General features: G+C 43.0%; 2 protein-coding genes across 2 annotated transcripts; one reads left to right on the forward strand and one right to left on the reverse strand.

Moving 5' to 3' along the window:
- Positions 1-340: 340 nt before the first annotated feature.
- Positions 341-1185, forward strand: LOC124633899. Its single transcript, XM_047169269.1, has one exon. It carries the CDS (start codon positions 377-379, stop codon positions 962-964), a length of 588 nt encoding a protein of 195 aa, XP_047025225.1. The 5' UTR covers positions 341-376; the 3' UTR covers positions 965-1185.
- Positions 1186-7713: 6528 nt separating this feature from the next.
- On the reverse strand, positions 7714-13919 carry LOC124633926. The gene has a single exon (XM_047169302.1). It carries the CDS (start codon positions 13640-13642, stop codon positions 7829-7831), a length of 5814 nt encoding a protein of 1937 aa, XP_047025258.1. The 5' UTR covers positions 13643-13919; the 3' UTR covers positions 7714-7828.
- Between the last annotated feature and the right edge of the window lie 1910 nt (positions 13920-15829).

The raw sequence follows: 15829 nt of genomic DNA on the forward strand, positions 1-15829 counted from the left end.
GGCGGTGATTACACGAGCCGACTGCCGACCCATTACGCTTGCAATCAGCCGAATATTCACCAATTAGCAAAGCAAAAGAAAGCGGTTTACCCCACATTCATGAATATTGATAATACTGCATATTTTTAAGTAAATCCTACAGAGTACGCAAATCACGTACGCACAATGACAGGTCCTAATCGTCATGTTACACAACCAATGATCGTGCGTTAGGAGGCCAATGTCGCGGTCCACTCGCCCAGAATATCGATCATGGTGGAAAGATGACACATCCGGAGATCGCGGAAACTTTGGAAAAAAAGGAAATGTATATAAGCGTGGCGCGGCGTGAACACAGCATCATTCGTCTTCAAACAGTCGAAACAATCAGTTCAACATGAAATCGTTTGTGTGTGTTCTCCTGCTCGCCGCTGTGGTCGCAGCTGAGCCTCCATACAGGAGGTTCCAGAGACAAGAAGAAGCAGCTCCCTACGCTCCAGCTGGCTTCCGACCTGCCAAAGAGTTCAATCTGCCATCGCGTCAGGAAGTTCGTCCATCCAACCCACCATCAACATCATACGGAGTCCCTGACGACAGCTACGGTGCCCCTCTAAAGACTTACACTGCTCCTCAGACTGAATACGGTGTTCCAGAGAAAGAATACGGTGTCCCAGAAAACAGTGAAGTTGAAAAGGAGGAAGAAATTGAGGCTGAACAAAAGGAGGAGATTAAGGAAGAGAAAGCTGAGAAGGAAAACCTTGAGGAAGCGCCGAAGAGTGATACTGAAGTCGTGAGTGCTCAGGGTGTTTACTACGTGCTGCTGCCTGGTTCGCAGCTCCAGAGAGTGCAGTTCCAAACTGAGAACGACCAGAGGAACATGGCGTACACTGCCCGTCTTCAATACAGGGATGAAGACCGAGCGCCAGTGTACGTGTACACAGCAGTACCACAGTACCAATCCGCGGCTTACGTTCAATTATTCTAATTTCAACCCCTTTCAACCAATGCTACCCCAAACGGATGCAATTTAGATTTGCGAGGATTATACCAGATCCGATATACAGATACGGAAAGTACCGTTTTTCAAACGAATTTATTGTTCAATGTCGTACGATGTTAATGCCCAATCGTTTACAATGCGGCAATAACCACCAAGTATGTTTTTATGTAATTTATTCGGGACGTTGTAAATAAATGTCTTTGTTTTACATAATGTCATGTGTTTGATTATATTATGAGTTTTATGGCTGAAAGTTGGCGTGATTAAACTCCATGTTTTCAGGTAAAATCAGACCTATTTGTAAAAAATAAGTATTAAACTACAAGGATTTTCTTTCTACAACTGATCTTCGAATATTTTTTAAAGTAATAATTTTTTCGGCAGACATTTTGATATTGCATTACAAGTAATAATTATTATAAAATAGCCCAAAAAACTTTAATTGAAAGTTCATGCTCACAGTACGCCAATCTACATTTTACGCAAAAATATCTCAAAAAGTAATTCCTACTCTTCGACTTTAAAAATAAATTGAAACATTTTCATTGCTCTCAATGATTATTTTCATATTGCTGTTCCGAGAAGAAATTTAATAAAATACAGAAATATGTCGATGATAGAGTTTATAGCTCCATTTCTGACAATTTATCACCAATTTATAGAAACAAGGAAGATAATAATTGAATTTGATATAAAACGCCGTAGTAACTTTGATCTTATTCTTCAAAAACGTGGAGGTCAATAATTATCTTACAATACTGAAGTTTTTCTAATAACTAGAATTTATAAAAAAACCCCCGACCCAAAAAAAAGCACGCTATTATTATGACAAAAGGTTAAAAACGCTAAACCCTATAAAAAGCAAAAAATAACTTTTAACACTACGTAAGTACCAACTAAAGCATGTCAGACTAAACTAAATTTTGTCGTGTCGGGGGACCGCTCTAATTTATTAGCCTAACGTTAGAAGTAATTATATACTACTACATTACATATACTTCTTATAACTTTTTATACAATTGTGTTTAGATACGTGTTTTTTTTTATACGAATGTTGTAATTAGGTAGGTATCATTTGATTTATGTAAGTATTTTTAAAGGTAAAAAGCGGTCCCCCGACACGTCAAAATTTAGTTTAGTCTGACATGCTTTAGTTGGTACTTACGTAGTGTTAAAAGTTATTTTTTGCTTTTTATAGGGTTTAGCGTTTTTAACCTTTTGTCATAATAATAGCGTGCTTTTTTTTGGGTCGGGGGTTTTTTTAAATTTATAATTTAATTTTATTTCATGCTTTTTGAAGGAGCTCCTTAATTTTTCCTTCTTTCATTTAATTTCTGTTATTTTAAGATGGGGTCGCTATATGCGATCTCGGCCAAAAGAAGCTGTTTAACAATCCTCATGACAAACCAGCTCTGGGAGAATTGCACAGATTGCGAAACAACAAAGATTAACCTTTGGTCATTCTAGATTTTCAGCAAAAATATAAATCGGTTTATCCGTTTCATTCCGGCATTCCAGGGTTTCATCCGCCACATCCCATTTCCAGCATCAGGTTCTCGTCAATCAGAAACATGAAGAGAACTCGTCAAGACAAATTCAACGAGCCCAAACTCGATGGGTTTACTAAACGGCAGTTCAGGGTTACGTCTCCTATCTTCGTGTCCTAACAGCAGACCAGCTCAGTGGTTCCAGAAGACATTAGTATTTCAAATTTCAGATCCCACATATGCTTGCAAGTAAACTGAGCGTGTAACATTCCTATCACACCTAACAAACGAGCTGATGACCTTGAAGACCTGAACCGATTTCCACCAAACATAGCTAAGAACACTCCCGAATGACATTCCTTTCAAACAAAAAAAACCGCATTACAATCGGATCATCCGTTTGGGAGCTACGATGCCACATACACACACACACACACACACACACACACACACACACACACACACACACAGACACGTCAAACTTATAACACCCCGTCGTTTTTGCGTCGGGGGTTAAAAAAGGACACATCTTATTCTGCATATAAGAATTGACTATAGAGAAATCGAAGGACTTGCCTTTAACGAAGGGAATTGCAATCAGTCTACCAAAAGCGATGGAAGACTTAGCGGAGACATTTGCCGTAGAAGCTTTAAAAAATAAAATTCTTAAAAAAAAAGTAACACGTAAATAAGTTACAGTAATAGTTGATTACATAAATCGTAACATCCCAAAACTGTGACAGACTCTTTGGAAGCCACACAGAGACTTTGACAACACTTTCAAGACATTAACATAACAAGTAATGTCCTGATTTGGTAATTAGCAAACAATTCTGCCTCCGGCTATGCCATAGTTAAGTCATAAACTCATAAAAAATGCATATTTGCGACCACATATTGTTTCATGAAAGAATTGTGAGCAAATATGTTGTTTTCAGGCTTTTTGGGTCACGTCGGCAGTCTTTTGTTTATTGTGTTATTTGCTACCAAAATGGCTGTTTGTTGGAGGTTTTTGAGTTGAAAAATATTTTTTGTTTACAAAACAGGCTTATAGAAAACTAGGTGGTCCAGCGTGCATCATGGTGTAACTTTTCCAAGTTTACCATGAATTGTGACACAGATAACATATTCTTATTTTACAACAGTAAGTAGATGAAATGAAGCAAACAATAAAAATAAAAACCAAGTTATGTCTCATTTTCAACTGTTACTGAAATAACAGGAAATAGAAAACTAAAGACACAATCTACTTGAGCCTTAGAAACTAAATGCACAGGCATCTCCATATCTAAATATGTCAACATTTGATCTTTTCAGGCAGCGTCCAGTAGCTTGTCCACCAACAAGGTGGACAGATGACCTTATAAAGGTCGCAGGAAGACGCTGGATGCAGGTCACCTCCAACAGGTATCTGTGGAGATCTAAGGGGGAGGCCTAACTTCAGCAGTGGACGTCCTATGGCTGAGATGATGATGATGATCTAGTAGCTTCTCTAGATAACCGCATGTTTGTGGTTATCTCAAATTTAACACGCTTTGTACACTATTATTGATCTACTATCTATGTAATTCCTTTGCTGTAAACTAGAGACGGGTGCTAGAAAATGTTTTTGGCTTTGATCACAGCTTTGATAGTGTTCATTGATTTGGTAACGTGAGCAATGAGGTTTATTTTTGGAAATACTTGTTGGTATATCTTAGCTTTATTAAACTAAACATTGTATTCGTCTCTATAAAACAGAACTATTTTTATTTGATCAGGTATAATTAAAGTCGAAGGCTCAATTACATCATTATTTAAATTGCCTACAAATAGTCCACCCTTATCAGCTTACTTCCTAACTTTAAATGACTCTATTGCAACTATCATTTCATCAATACTACTTATAATAGCTTTAATACCTCAAATGACACTAACACTCCCCATTTCTATCATCACTATAGGACTGACGTCATTAATACTATTGTTCTCATCAAGCCAGCATTCAATTAAATCATTGAATGAATAAATGAAGTTTGTGACAATGTTCCTGCCATGGTCTATTGTGATCGGGACAAATTTAATTGAAACGTTCTAATTATGTGAAACAGAAATTCAATTACTAGCATTGAACAGAATTATGTGATGGAGAAATTTAATTGTTTTCGATATTCGTGTGTGTGCTTTTTTGTTTTGTATGTGAATGGTGGATTTCTGTGAATTTGGTGCAATAACTTTGTTAAACCAGATTCGCAATATGAATACCAATTAATAATTTATATTCACTGGAATATCTTCTGTTCTTTTAAAAGTAAGCCACATACAAGTAAATGTGAAAGTGCCGACATTAAAATTGAGTATCTTTTAAATTCTAATCGTATTTATTTCCATTTTTACTTTAATCTGGTCTTTAGTAGTCAAAACAAAATGCCCACAAATTAAATAATTACGTCTTTTTCAAATACTTCTTTTGTACTTTTACCAAGTAATTAGCTAAACAAGAATAACTTATAACTTAAACGACTGGAATTCACAATTACTAGAATTATTTGTTTTCTTCGGCATTATTAAGTCTTCGAAAGCTATCACGATTCAGTAAAGCCTAAGAAAAGAAATAACTCAACCATTTTAAATGGAATAAAAATGGATTTAATGGCGTTTGGAATGACAGGTAATTATCTTCAGCTTTTAGTAAGAAGATGCAGACTTTTATCTTGCTTGGAGAAACTACAGTATTATTTTTCTGCTTTAAAAGTCACTATAAAGATAAAACACGTAATAGGAAGAAATGTCGACAAAAAAAAACAGAAACTAGGTATCATATGAAACAAATACTCCCCTCCTCTGAGCCTTTTCCCAACTATGTTGGGGTCGGCTTCCAGTCTAACCGGATTCAGCTGCCTATCTATGCCTATCTGACCTCCTCAACCCATTTACCCGGGCAACCCGATACCCCTTGGTTAAACTGGTGTCAGACTTACTGACTTCTGACTACCCGTAACGACTGCCAAGGATGTTCTTAACGACGTGCCATCCGAAACACAGTCATTGGTGTCTAAGATATATCTACTTAGAAATATCTGAAACAAATACATAAAACCAATTTCATATACCCATTTAAAATTCTTCATAATCTTCCCACATTAAGAACATTTTGAAACCACCAAAAAATCTCATGGCCAAAAATCTGCAAGTCATCTTCGACTCGTCTTAGACAGACAAGTTTCCCAAATACTCAGGGCTCGAGAGCCCTCCACAATGTACACACTCGGATTCCGGGAATATGTAAGCTTGTTCAAACACGATTGATTGCGTCCAATGCTAAACGTGCCTCTGTTTGTTGATTGGTTGCGTTTCATTTTAATTACCAGTTCGTGGTAATTTAGGTTCAGAGGGCAGATATTGGGATTAATTTTGGTTTGTGAGTTCAATGGTTGGTGTTATTTTGATGGTGAATTATTTTTAGGGTTCCGTACCTCAAAAGGAAAAAACGGAACCCTTATAGGATCACTTTGTTGTCCGTCTGTCTGTCTGTCTGTCAAGACCCTTTATCTCAAGAACGCGTGGACGTATCAAGATGAAATTCTTGAAATTTGGCATGAAGCATTGTCATGTAATGCAAATATAGGAAAAATTACGAAAATCTCATTTTTTTAGTTATATAATATAAAAAAAAAAAAATTAATAAAATGAAACTTACTACCTTATTTCTCACGAACGAATAAAGGTATCAAATTGAAATTTATACCAAATACCTAGGTCTATTGTCCCTTTAGGCAGTGAAAAAATCAAACTTCTAAGTTAACGCGATCAAAAGATACAGCAGTTATACCGACACCTTAGACGAATTTCCGTCACACGCTAGGGAATCAAAACCTACAAGGTACTTCCCGTGAACTCAGAATCCTGAAATTCGGCACGAAGCAACGTTATATAGTACAGATAAAGGAAAAATTGCGAAAATGATAAATTTGAAGTTACATAAAATATTAAAATATTATTTTGCGCTTACATGACATAAAATATTTTTTTAATAATTATAAACTTACTACCTACCCTTTTTCACATGAACGCGTAGAGATATTAAAGTTGAAATTCATATCAAACACTTCCTAAATATAATTGCCTCTAAACTGTGAAAAATTTTAAATCATTCAAAGGTCATTGGGCTCCTTAGTATGGAAACCATACCCACGGCGGATACGAACGAAATATAGCACAGTATAATGATAAAGGCTTTGATTTACTATGGCATTAGTCGCATCAATGTGAACCATGGGAATCTAGAGAAAATCAGGTGTAAACATCAAATATTTTCCTCATTAATAATGGGGAATTTAAACGATCAAGTTTGACGGATTTGAAAAATCATTTCTTTGTAGTGAAAGAGTATACTCTTCGTTTATTTCCAATGTCATCAGGTCAGGATCTGATGATGGAAATCCTGAGAAATCGAGGGCAACTATCAGAAATTGTAGACATGCTTAGGATTACAACTTGATTCTCAGATGTATGTCTGGTGATACTATCAAACAGTGAAGGTTTAGAGCTTACCTGATGATGGAGACGTGAGAAAATCGAGAGAACTCCTCAACGGTATGTTTTAGTTACGTCGTGTTTGGGCTTATATTATTCGTATTGACGAGAACTTTTCACAAAAGTTAAAAATAAAAACAACTTCTAAAAACAACAAGAAAACTGTTTATATGCATCGGTCTAGATCTCGGTGATTAAATAAATATAGATGCATCCTCTAGACACCGACTTCTAGACCGATGCACCTAACATCTTTTTAATTTCTTTCTTGCTTTTTTATATGTTTGAAGTTGGATTTGTTTGTAAAATGCTACAAAATAAAATAAAGCCGACTTTATAAAACAAAGAAAGGGACAGAACTACACTTTTGACAAGGCTCTAGAAACGTAAAGCCAGCAGCCCCGAATCCTACTCTCTAGCAGTCGTTGTTACAATTTGTACTGGATACATTTGCTGTACTGGATTGGTGAAGTAAAACACTGCTCGGTCGCTTTCTTCAGTTCTGTTTATTCTTCAAATGTTGCCTGCCGACTGCTTGAGCGGCTTACAATGGCTCTCATTTTATACAATTTTGGGCAAACTATTTCTAGAGCTCTGATTGGAAGACCAATCAGAGCGCGTTAAATTAGACCAATAAGAAAATATTTACAAAGTTCTAATTCGACACTTGCTTCTTATTGGCCCACGCGTTTTGGCGTGCGGTCTGGGCCCTAGTCTACTTTATAAAGTGAATTTGACCTAGTCATTTTACAATTTTAAATTATCTTACAAATGCTATTAGACTATCAAACAACAAACATTTCGATCTTGAAGTATTCACGACACATATTGTTCCGCACTCGCGTAATCATTTACGATGCACATTGTCCCGCACATCACTCCCGCCGTGCGACTGAGTCGTATCTCGTTCCGGTGCGGGCGCGTCGTCTGTTGACAGGGGCAGGATCACCAGCTTCCTCACCGGCCGACGCAGCACTCCTCCCTTGGTCTGCACGTCCACCGTCCGCACGACGTCATCGGGGCCAGGATACGTCGCGACGACTCGTCCTCGTAGCCACACGTTGCGGGGCAGGTTCGGGTCGACGATCTGCACGAGGTCATTCACCTTGACCTCTTGACCCCGGCCGTGTGGCTCCCGCCGGTGTTGGAGCTCGGGAAGATACTCCTTTACCCAGCGGAGCCAGAAGATGTCGGCGAGTCTCTGCGCGGCTCGCCAGCTGGATCGGGAAGCTGCGTCGCGCTCGGTGAATGTGCATGGCTGTGGCACGCGCCCCGGGCCTCCTAATAAGAAGTGATTAGGGGTCAGGGCCTCTGGATCTTCTGCGTTGACGGAGACGTGTGTCAACGGGCGGCTGTTTACTGTGTACTCTACTTCGGCGAGTAGAGTGGCGAGTACTTCTTCGGTGGGGTGGCGCTCGTGCAGTGTTGCTGCGAGCGCGTTCTTCACGGAGCGCACCATGCGTTCCCAGGCGCCGCCCATAAACGGTGCTCCAGGCGGGATATAGCGCCAGGAAATGGTTTTCTTGGCTGCTTCCTCCGCTGTGGCTGCGTCGATTGTTTGTCGTAATTCTTTGTCAGCAGCTTTCAGGTTGGTGCCGTTATCCGACCAGATCTCGGTCGGACAACCTCGTCGCGCGATCATCCGCCTGACCGCCATCACTGCTGAGTCGGCACTGAGCGAGCCGGCAACTTCGAGGTGTATGGCTCGCGTCGTGAGACACGTGAAAATGGCCACGTATCTTTTTTGTCTGGCGCGTCCGACGGTCACGGAGAGGGGGCCGAAGTAGTCTACTCCGGTGAATGTAAAGGGTCGCTTATGGTGAGCTAAGCGACACGCTGGCAGGTCACCGGTTCTCGGGTACGGCGGCGTCTGTGTCTTCATGCGGCAGAAGAGGCACTGTTTGATAACTGTGCGTGTTATGGGACGCAACCGCAGCACCCAGTACTGTTGGCGGCACTCGTTAATGGTTGCTTCGACGCCGGCGTGATGAAGCTGTCGGTGAACTGCCTTTATCCATAATTTCACCGTCGGGTGCTCTCCGCTGACAACCAGTGGGCTTTTGACATTTTCCTTGATGTTTTCTGCTGCTCGGATACGGCTGCGTAGTCGGAGCGAGCCGTTGACGCACTCGACGCTGAGTTGGTGCAGGCGGCTTTCCTTGGCGATCGATTTCCCGCTGTTAAGACAATCGATTTCTTCTGTGAAGGTCTCTTCCTGTGTGGAGCGCATCAGAAGTTCTTCAGCTCTTATAAGGAGGTCAGCTGTTACAGGGCGTAGGTCGAGTGTCGATTGTTTCTTTGGTCTAGACGCCTGTTGTTTTTCCGTCGCAGTTCTAGTTCTCTTCCACGCAGGATCCGCTTCTTTGTTTTTCTTGGTTCGTCGGTAGTTGACCTTTTGTGTAGTTGTCTTGCAGAGGTCGATGAACTGAAGCACGCGTGCGGTTGCGTACCGGAGGCGGTCCCAGTTGGAGAATTTCGTCGGGTCAGGCAGACTCTCGGCTAGTCTGTGTTTTCGTTTGTTGCTTATGTGATGCGTCCTTTCTTCACAGTTTTCTTCGAGCGTTGTAGGCGGTGCGGGTTCTGTAGGCCACGAGTCTTCCGGTAGGTATAGGAAGTCTGGCCCTTTGTACCACCGGTGATTTTTATCAAACGCGGCTGGCACGTCTCTTGTTGCGTCGTCGGCGACATTTTGTTTTGTCGGTATCCAGCGCCAGTCATTGACCTTAGTACTGTCTTCTATTGCTGCGAGTCGGTGGGCCACGTACGGTTTATATGACCGTGACCCCGTTCTGATCCATGTGAGTACTGTTCGGCTGTCGGTCCAGAATACCTTACGGTCGGGTTTTTTCTCGTGTTCTTCGATTACGGCGTCGGCGAGTCGAGTACCCATGACTGCGGCTTGCAACTCCAGTCTGGGTATACTGGTGAGCTTCAGTGGCGCCACTTTCGCCTTGGCCATGATAAGGGATACGCCGATTTCTTCGTCGGAGGTCACTGCCCTCCAGTACAGGACAGCTGTATAGGCGGACTCGCTGGCGTCGCTAAATACATGGAGCTCGAGCGTGGAGGCGTCGCTGTATTTCAGGTAGCGTCGTGGTATGGTTACGTCGTGGAGACTTTTCAGCTGTCCCATCCATGACTCCCACTGCTCGGCCAGATCTTGATCTATATAGTCGTCCCATGCAGTGCCTCGGCGCCAGACTTCTTGGAGCAGCTGTTTTGCCCGGATAGTGACAGGCGAAGCGAACCCCAGCGGATCGAAGAGCGACATCACGATACGCAAGGCTTCCCGTTTAGTCGGTCGTTTCCCTTCGACGAGTGCTGTAGGTATTCTGGCCATGTTTAGGTTGAAAGTCAGCTCGTCGGACTTCATTCTCCAGATGACACCCAGTACTCTTTCGGTCTGTTCTTTGGTTTTATACAGCTCCAGGTTCCCTGTTTGGGTTTCTTCTCCCAGGGCTTCCAGGAGTGGCGCTGAGTTAGACTTCCATTGCTTCAGCTCGAAGCTAGCCTTCTTGTGTACTTCACGCACACTAGTAGATATGCGTATGGCGTCTTCCAGGCTTCTAAAACTGTCTAGGTAGTCGTCGACGTAATGTTTATTTACAATAGCAGCTGCGGCCTCGGGGTGAGTGACCTCGTGTTGTTTGGCGTTCAAATTCTTCACATAAATCGCTGTTGACGGTGAACTTGACGCCCCGAATATCAGTGATGTCATTCGGTATTCTTCCGGAGGTTTATCGTCGCGGCGCTCCCCGCGCCATAAGTACCGCAGCGCGTCTCTATCTTCAGCTCGTAGTTTCACCTGCATAAACATTTCTTTGATGTCTGCTGTGACGCCGATGAGGTGTTGCCTGAAGCGCATGACGACGCCCGGTAGAGACTGAAGTAAATCCGGGCCTTTCAGTAGCATATCGTTGAGTGCTACACCTCTGGTTTTGGCGGCGGCGTCGTGAACTACTCGCAGTTTGTCTGGCTTCATGGGGTTGATGACCGCGAAGTGAGGCAGGTACCATGTTTTATCAGGAGTTTTCTCACGTGGCGCGGGCTCGGCGTAACCCTTCTCTACAAGGGCTTCCATTTGTTCGACGTATTTTTTCTTAAGGGCGGGGTCACGGTCGATCTTCTTCTCTATGTTGTAGAGCCTTTTCAGTGAGTTTTCATAGTTATCGGGTAACGTGATGTTTTCCTTCTTCCAGAGCAGGCCGGTTTGATAACGCGTGTCGTTGACCTTTTCTGTTTTCTGTTCCAGTATCTGAAGCGCTTTTTCCTCTGGATCTGATTTTGGTCTCTTCGGGTTAATGCAGAGGGCGTCGACCTCGAAGTACCTCTTGACCAGGCTTTCTAGGTCATCTTCTGCTTCTGTCACGTGAGAGACGAAGTCGATCTTCCGGCCGAGTGTTGTTGTTTGACTGCCGTGTAGTACCCATCCGAGTGGCGTGAGTGATGCCACCGGGTGGTTTTTGTCGCCTCTTCTTGTTTCTTCAGTGATCAGAAGATGCCAGTTGTCCTGGCCAATAAGTATGCGGGGCTTGGCGTTGGCGTACGCGAGGTGGTCTTTGATGTCAGATAAGTGCGGACATCTTTCCACCAACTCTTGAGGCACCCGCTGGGAGGACACTTGTAGGTTTCTTATTGTTCTCGCCTGTACTGTTTCTTCGCATTTATTTTTCCCCTTGAGGCCGATAGTAACTCTTCGTGACGCAGATTCGGCCGTCTTCATTTCATTTATAGTTTCTAGCTTCAGTGGATCGGATGGCCCTGTTGCACCGACGCTCGCCGCGACGTCATCGTCTACGAGCGTGACCGTCGACCCGTCGTCCATTAACGCGAACGTGTTGACGCTTCCCTTCGGTCCGTTCACCTGAACTGGCAGGATTTTCAGGTAAGACTGTTTCCTGACTGTCCACGCCGAGTTGATACTTTCAGTCTTCGATTCATTTTCTGTATTTTCAGTCTTTTCAGCTTGTTCTGACTTCTTGTCTTGATGAAGCAGTTTGTTGTGCGTGTACTTGCAGCCGTTGACCCCGCATGGCTGCGCACGACAGTGGTGAGTCTTGTTCCTATACCGCAGACATCTGAAGCAGAGGCGTTTGGACTTTGCTGTATCCCATCTTGAATCAGTTTCCATCTTCTTGAAAGTTTCACACTCGGTTATGTTAGTGTGATTTGTTTCGTCGCACACGAAGCATTTCGACGTGTAGCGTTTTTCTGTGACGTTGGTGACTCGTTGTGTTTTCTTCGTAGGCGCAGTCGTAGATAGTGCTGCCACCTGTTCGGGTAATGCGTAAGGCCCGCATAACTCAGCTTCTCTCTTGAGATATCTCTCCAGTTTGATGAGGCAGGGATCTTCTTTTGGTTGCGTCGACGAGAAGTCGTAATAACGGTACCGTAGCGTCGGTGTTAACTTGTCCACCAGTGTCTTCGCGAGTTCCGGGCTGTGCATGTAGTTGTAACAACCCAGTGTTTTCAGTGTTGCGACGACGTTAGAAATCTTCGTGGCGAATATACAGATGTCTCTCGGCGACTCGGAGAGGCGTGGCAGGCTTCGAAGTGTTTCCATTTCTAACATGGCGATGGATTCTGGTCTGCCAAATCTTGACTCCAATGTCTTCATAACTTCTGAAGGGTGCGTGTTTGTGATGAGCAACCCTTCAACTGCTTCTCTTGCTTTTCCTTTCAGATTTCTTCTTAATCTGTTGATGTTTTCGACGATGCTGAATGTTGACTCAGACTCGTAGTAGGCGGCGCGGAAAGGCAGCCACTCTTGATGTGACCCGCTGAATATAGGTAGTTCGATGAACTTCGGTCGCTGAGCCGCCTTGACAGCCTTGGTGATTGCTTCTGCTAAGAGGGTGAGGTCGGTTTGTCCTCCCGCCGGTACTCGATGAGTTTCTTCTGGCTGCGGGGGGACGTCGCGGACGACTGTCGGTTGCGGCGGAGGGCAGTGTGGCTCGTTGGCGATGGCTAAGACGGGACGGGCCACTTGATTGTCCAACCAGTTGTCGACGCGGGCGTTGACCTCGGAGTAGAGGGAGTCTTGTTCCTCCTCTTCATCTTCCTCTTCTGTATCTTCGGCTTCTAGTGCGGCCAGGCGGGCTGCTGCCAGCTCCACCTGAAGGCGTAGCAACTCTTCCTTGGCTTTGGAGATTTTCTTCGACTTGCTGTACGTTGAACCCCCCTCACCCCCTTTCTTGCTAGGGGGGCGGGGAAGCGGCGGATCAGCTGGCTTCTTGTTTTCGGCGGTGTTCTTGACGATTCGTTTGACTGTTGAGGCGTCACCTTCACGGCGACTTTTCGACGTGGCAGCGGCAGGCGGCTTCATCAGCTGTTTCGATGCGGTGAGCGTAGTCGTGACAGAGGGCGGCTTGGCGGCCGCGGCGGGGGGGGCGGTGGCAGCCGGTGCGGGAGGCACGGCGGCGGCTGCTGTGGCGGCGGCGGCGGTCGAGACGCTGGCGGCGGAGGTCACAGTGGTAGGGTCGGTCGTCCCAGAGGCTGTCGTTTCTTCGGAGTCCTCCGTGGCAGTTGTCCCCGTCTGTGTCGTGGTGGCTTCCGTGCTGGTACCGGTCGCTGAAGTTTCTGTAGTTTCTGCGGGCGACGACGGTGCTGGCTGCGTGTTCGACGGCTTGCGGCCCCTCCCCTCGGAGCGTGTGACTGGCATCTTGCAGCTGACGAGCTTGACTTCGACGAGACGAGTTTCTTCACAATCCGGCTCGAAGGACCACTAATGTACTGGATACATTTGCTGTACTGGATTGGTGAAGTAAAACACTGCTCGGTCGCTTTCTTCAGTTCTGTTTATTCTTCAAATGTTGCCTGCCGACTGCTTGAGCGGCTTACAATGGCTCTCATTTTATACAATTTTGGGCAAACTATTTCTAGAGCTCTGATTGGACGACCAATCAGAGCGCGTTAAATTAGACCAATAAGAAAATATTTACAAAGTTCTAATTCGACACTTGCTTCTTATTGGCCCACGCGTTTTGGCGTGCGGTCTGGGCCCTAGTCTACTTTATAAAGTGAATTTGACCTAGTCATTTTACAATTTTAAATTATCTTACAAATGCTATTAGACTATCAAACAACAAACATTTCGATCTTGAAGTATTCACGACACATATTGTTCCGCACTCGCGTAATCATTTACGATGCACATTGTCCCGCACACAATTCGACAGTTACAAGTCGTCAGGCAGTTTCGAACAAAACCTGAAACTGGGGCTCATTAGGTGATTAATCCCTCAAAAATAAAAGACCCATTAGTAGTGAATTCTCATCACCTAAAATAAAATAAGCTCCAACTCAAGGTTACGTTATAAATTGTAAAGGAGTTCCCATAACTATATCTGATCTTTGCTATCGATCCCACAATGGCAGTCAAACCTATCTATGTGGAAAGTCTTCGCCAATACCTACGAATAAAATAAGCCCAAACACATGGTAGTTGCAACATACCGTTCAGGAGTTCCCTCGACTCTCTGTAGTCTCCATAATCAAATCAGCTCCAAACCTTCACTGTTTACCAGTACCCTCAAAAACACACTCACATGTCTGGTTTTGACTCGATGCGTGCCTACAATATTCAAGAGTTGCCCTCGATTTCTCAGGGTTTCCAGATCCTCATCAGATCCTGGTCATCCGATTTGGCATCTTCCTTCTTTATGAAAAGTCTTTAACAATAAAAACTAGCATTGCAACCTGTACAATCCTCTGAAACTGCCTGTCTTTTATATTGTTCAAACGATCCTGGACATTCGTCTCCATGGAATTTTAATAAAATATTTATATTAAAAAAAACGTCATACCATTCTCCACGATTTAAAACTACTTTGATTCATGTCCGCCACTTTTTACAAAGCGGGTCAGATATGCCCAATAACCTTTAAGACATAATCAGTTATTTTCAATCAGATTTCTGAATGATGACTATAAAATGTTGTATATTGTTGTATATGTTGTATAACTTTAATAAAATAACTTTTACAAGGTACTGGCCTACTATTTTAGTTATATTATAAAATAAAAAATATTAACTATTTTGACTCTCACGAAATTACCATAACTATGATTGTTCTAAATTGAATGGTTGGCGCGAGACTCACTTTTTAGCTAAACAGGATTTGTACGGAACCCTCGGTGCGCGAGTCCGACTCGCACTTGGCCGGTTTATTGGAATTTTGAAATTCTATCTGTTGTTAGTTGGTTTTCTACTATTGATCATTAGGTTTAATTGGTATTACGATACCTATATTTCCGAACCTCATATTGCATTGCTCCCGTGGTCTGATGTGGTGTGCTGTGGTGCATACAGTAAAATATTTTTGATATGAACTTAGTAAACAAACAGAAACGTAATAAAATCTCCATCAACTACAGAGATAAATATCAAAAAGAAAAAAAACTCCCCAGTATTCAACCTGTCAGTTTTTACTACAGCAAAAAATACCCTATATAGTTTCCCTTCGCTTCTAATGATCACTGACTTTATTTATTGTCTTCGCTTCATTAATGTACTTATTTATTACACCTTTAGGTTCATAATATAATGTTAATCTATTTCTGCAGAAATGTATGTTATCTTTATTTATCGCTTGGCTATGTAACCAGTAACCATCACTTGTTTCTACCTCATTATTGTGTTAGCCAAAAGCTTGTTTTTTAATATCTTTAACTTCTTCTTTATTTTAAGTATCCATATTTTCTTGTCATTTTAGGTGCTTTTCAACCAATCAAATAATATTCTTCAAAAAACCCAATAGATGCCACAAGGATCGATCTTGGACCCAACTCTGAAAATCGATTGATTATAAAGCTATGTCTACAACCACAGTCTGTCTGCACAAAGCCA

The sequence above is a fragment of the Helicoverpa zea genome, chromosome 10, assembly GCF_022581195.2.
Source record: "Helicoverpa zea isolate HzStark_Cry1AcR chromosome 10, ilHelZeax1.1, whole genome shotgun sequence".
NCBI classification, from domain to species: Eukaryota; Metazoa; Arthropoda; class Insecta; order Lepidoptera; family Noctuidae; genus Helicoverpa; species Helicoverpa zea.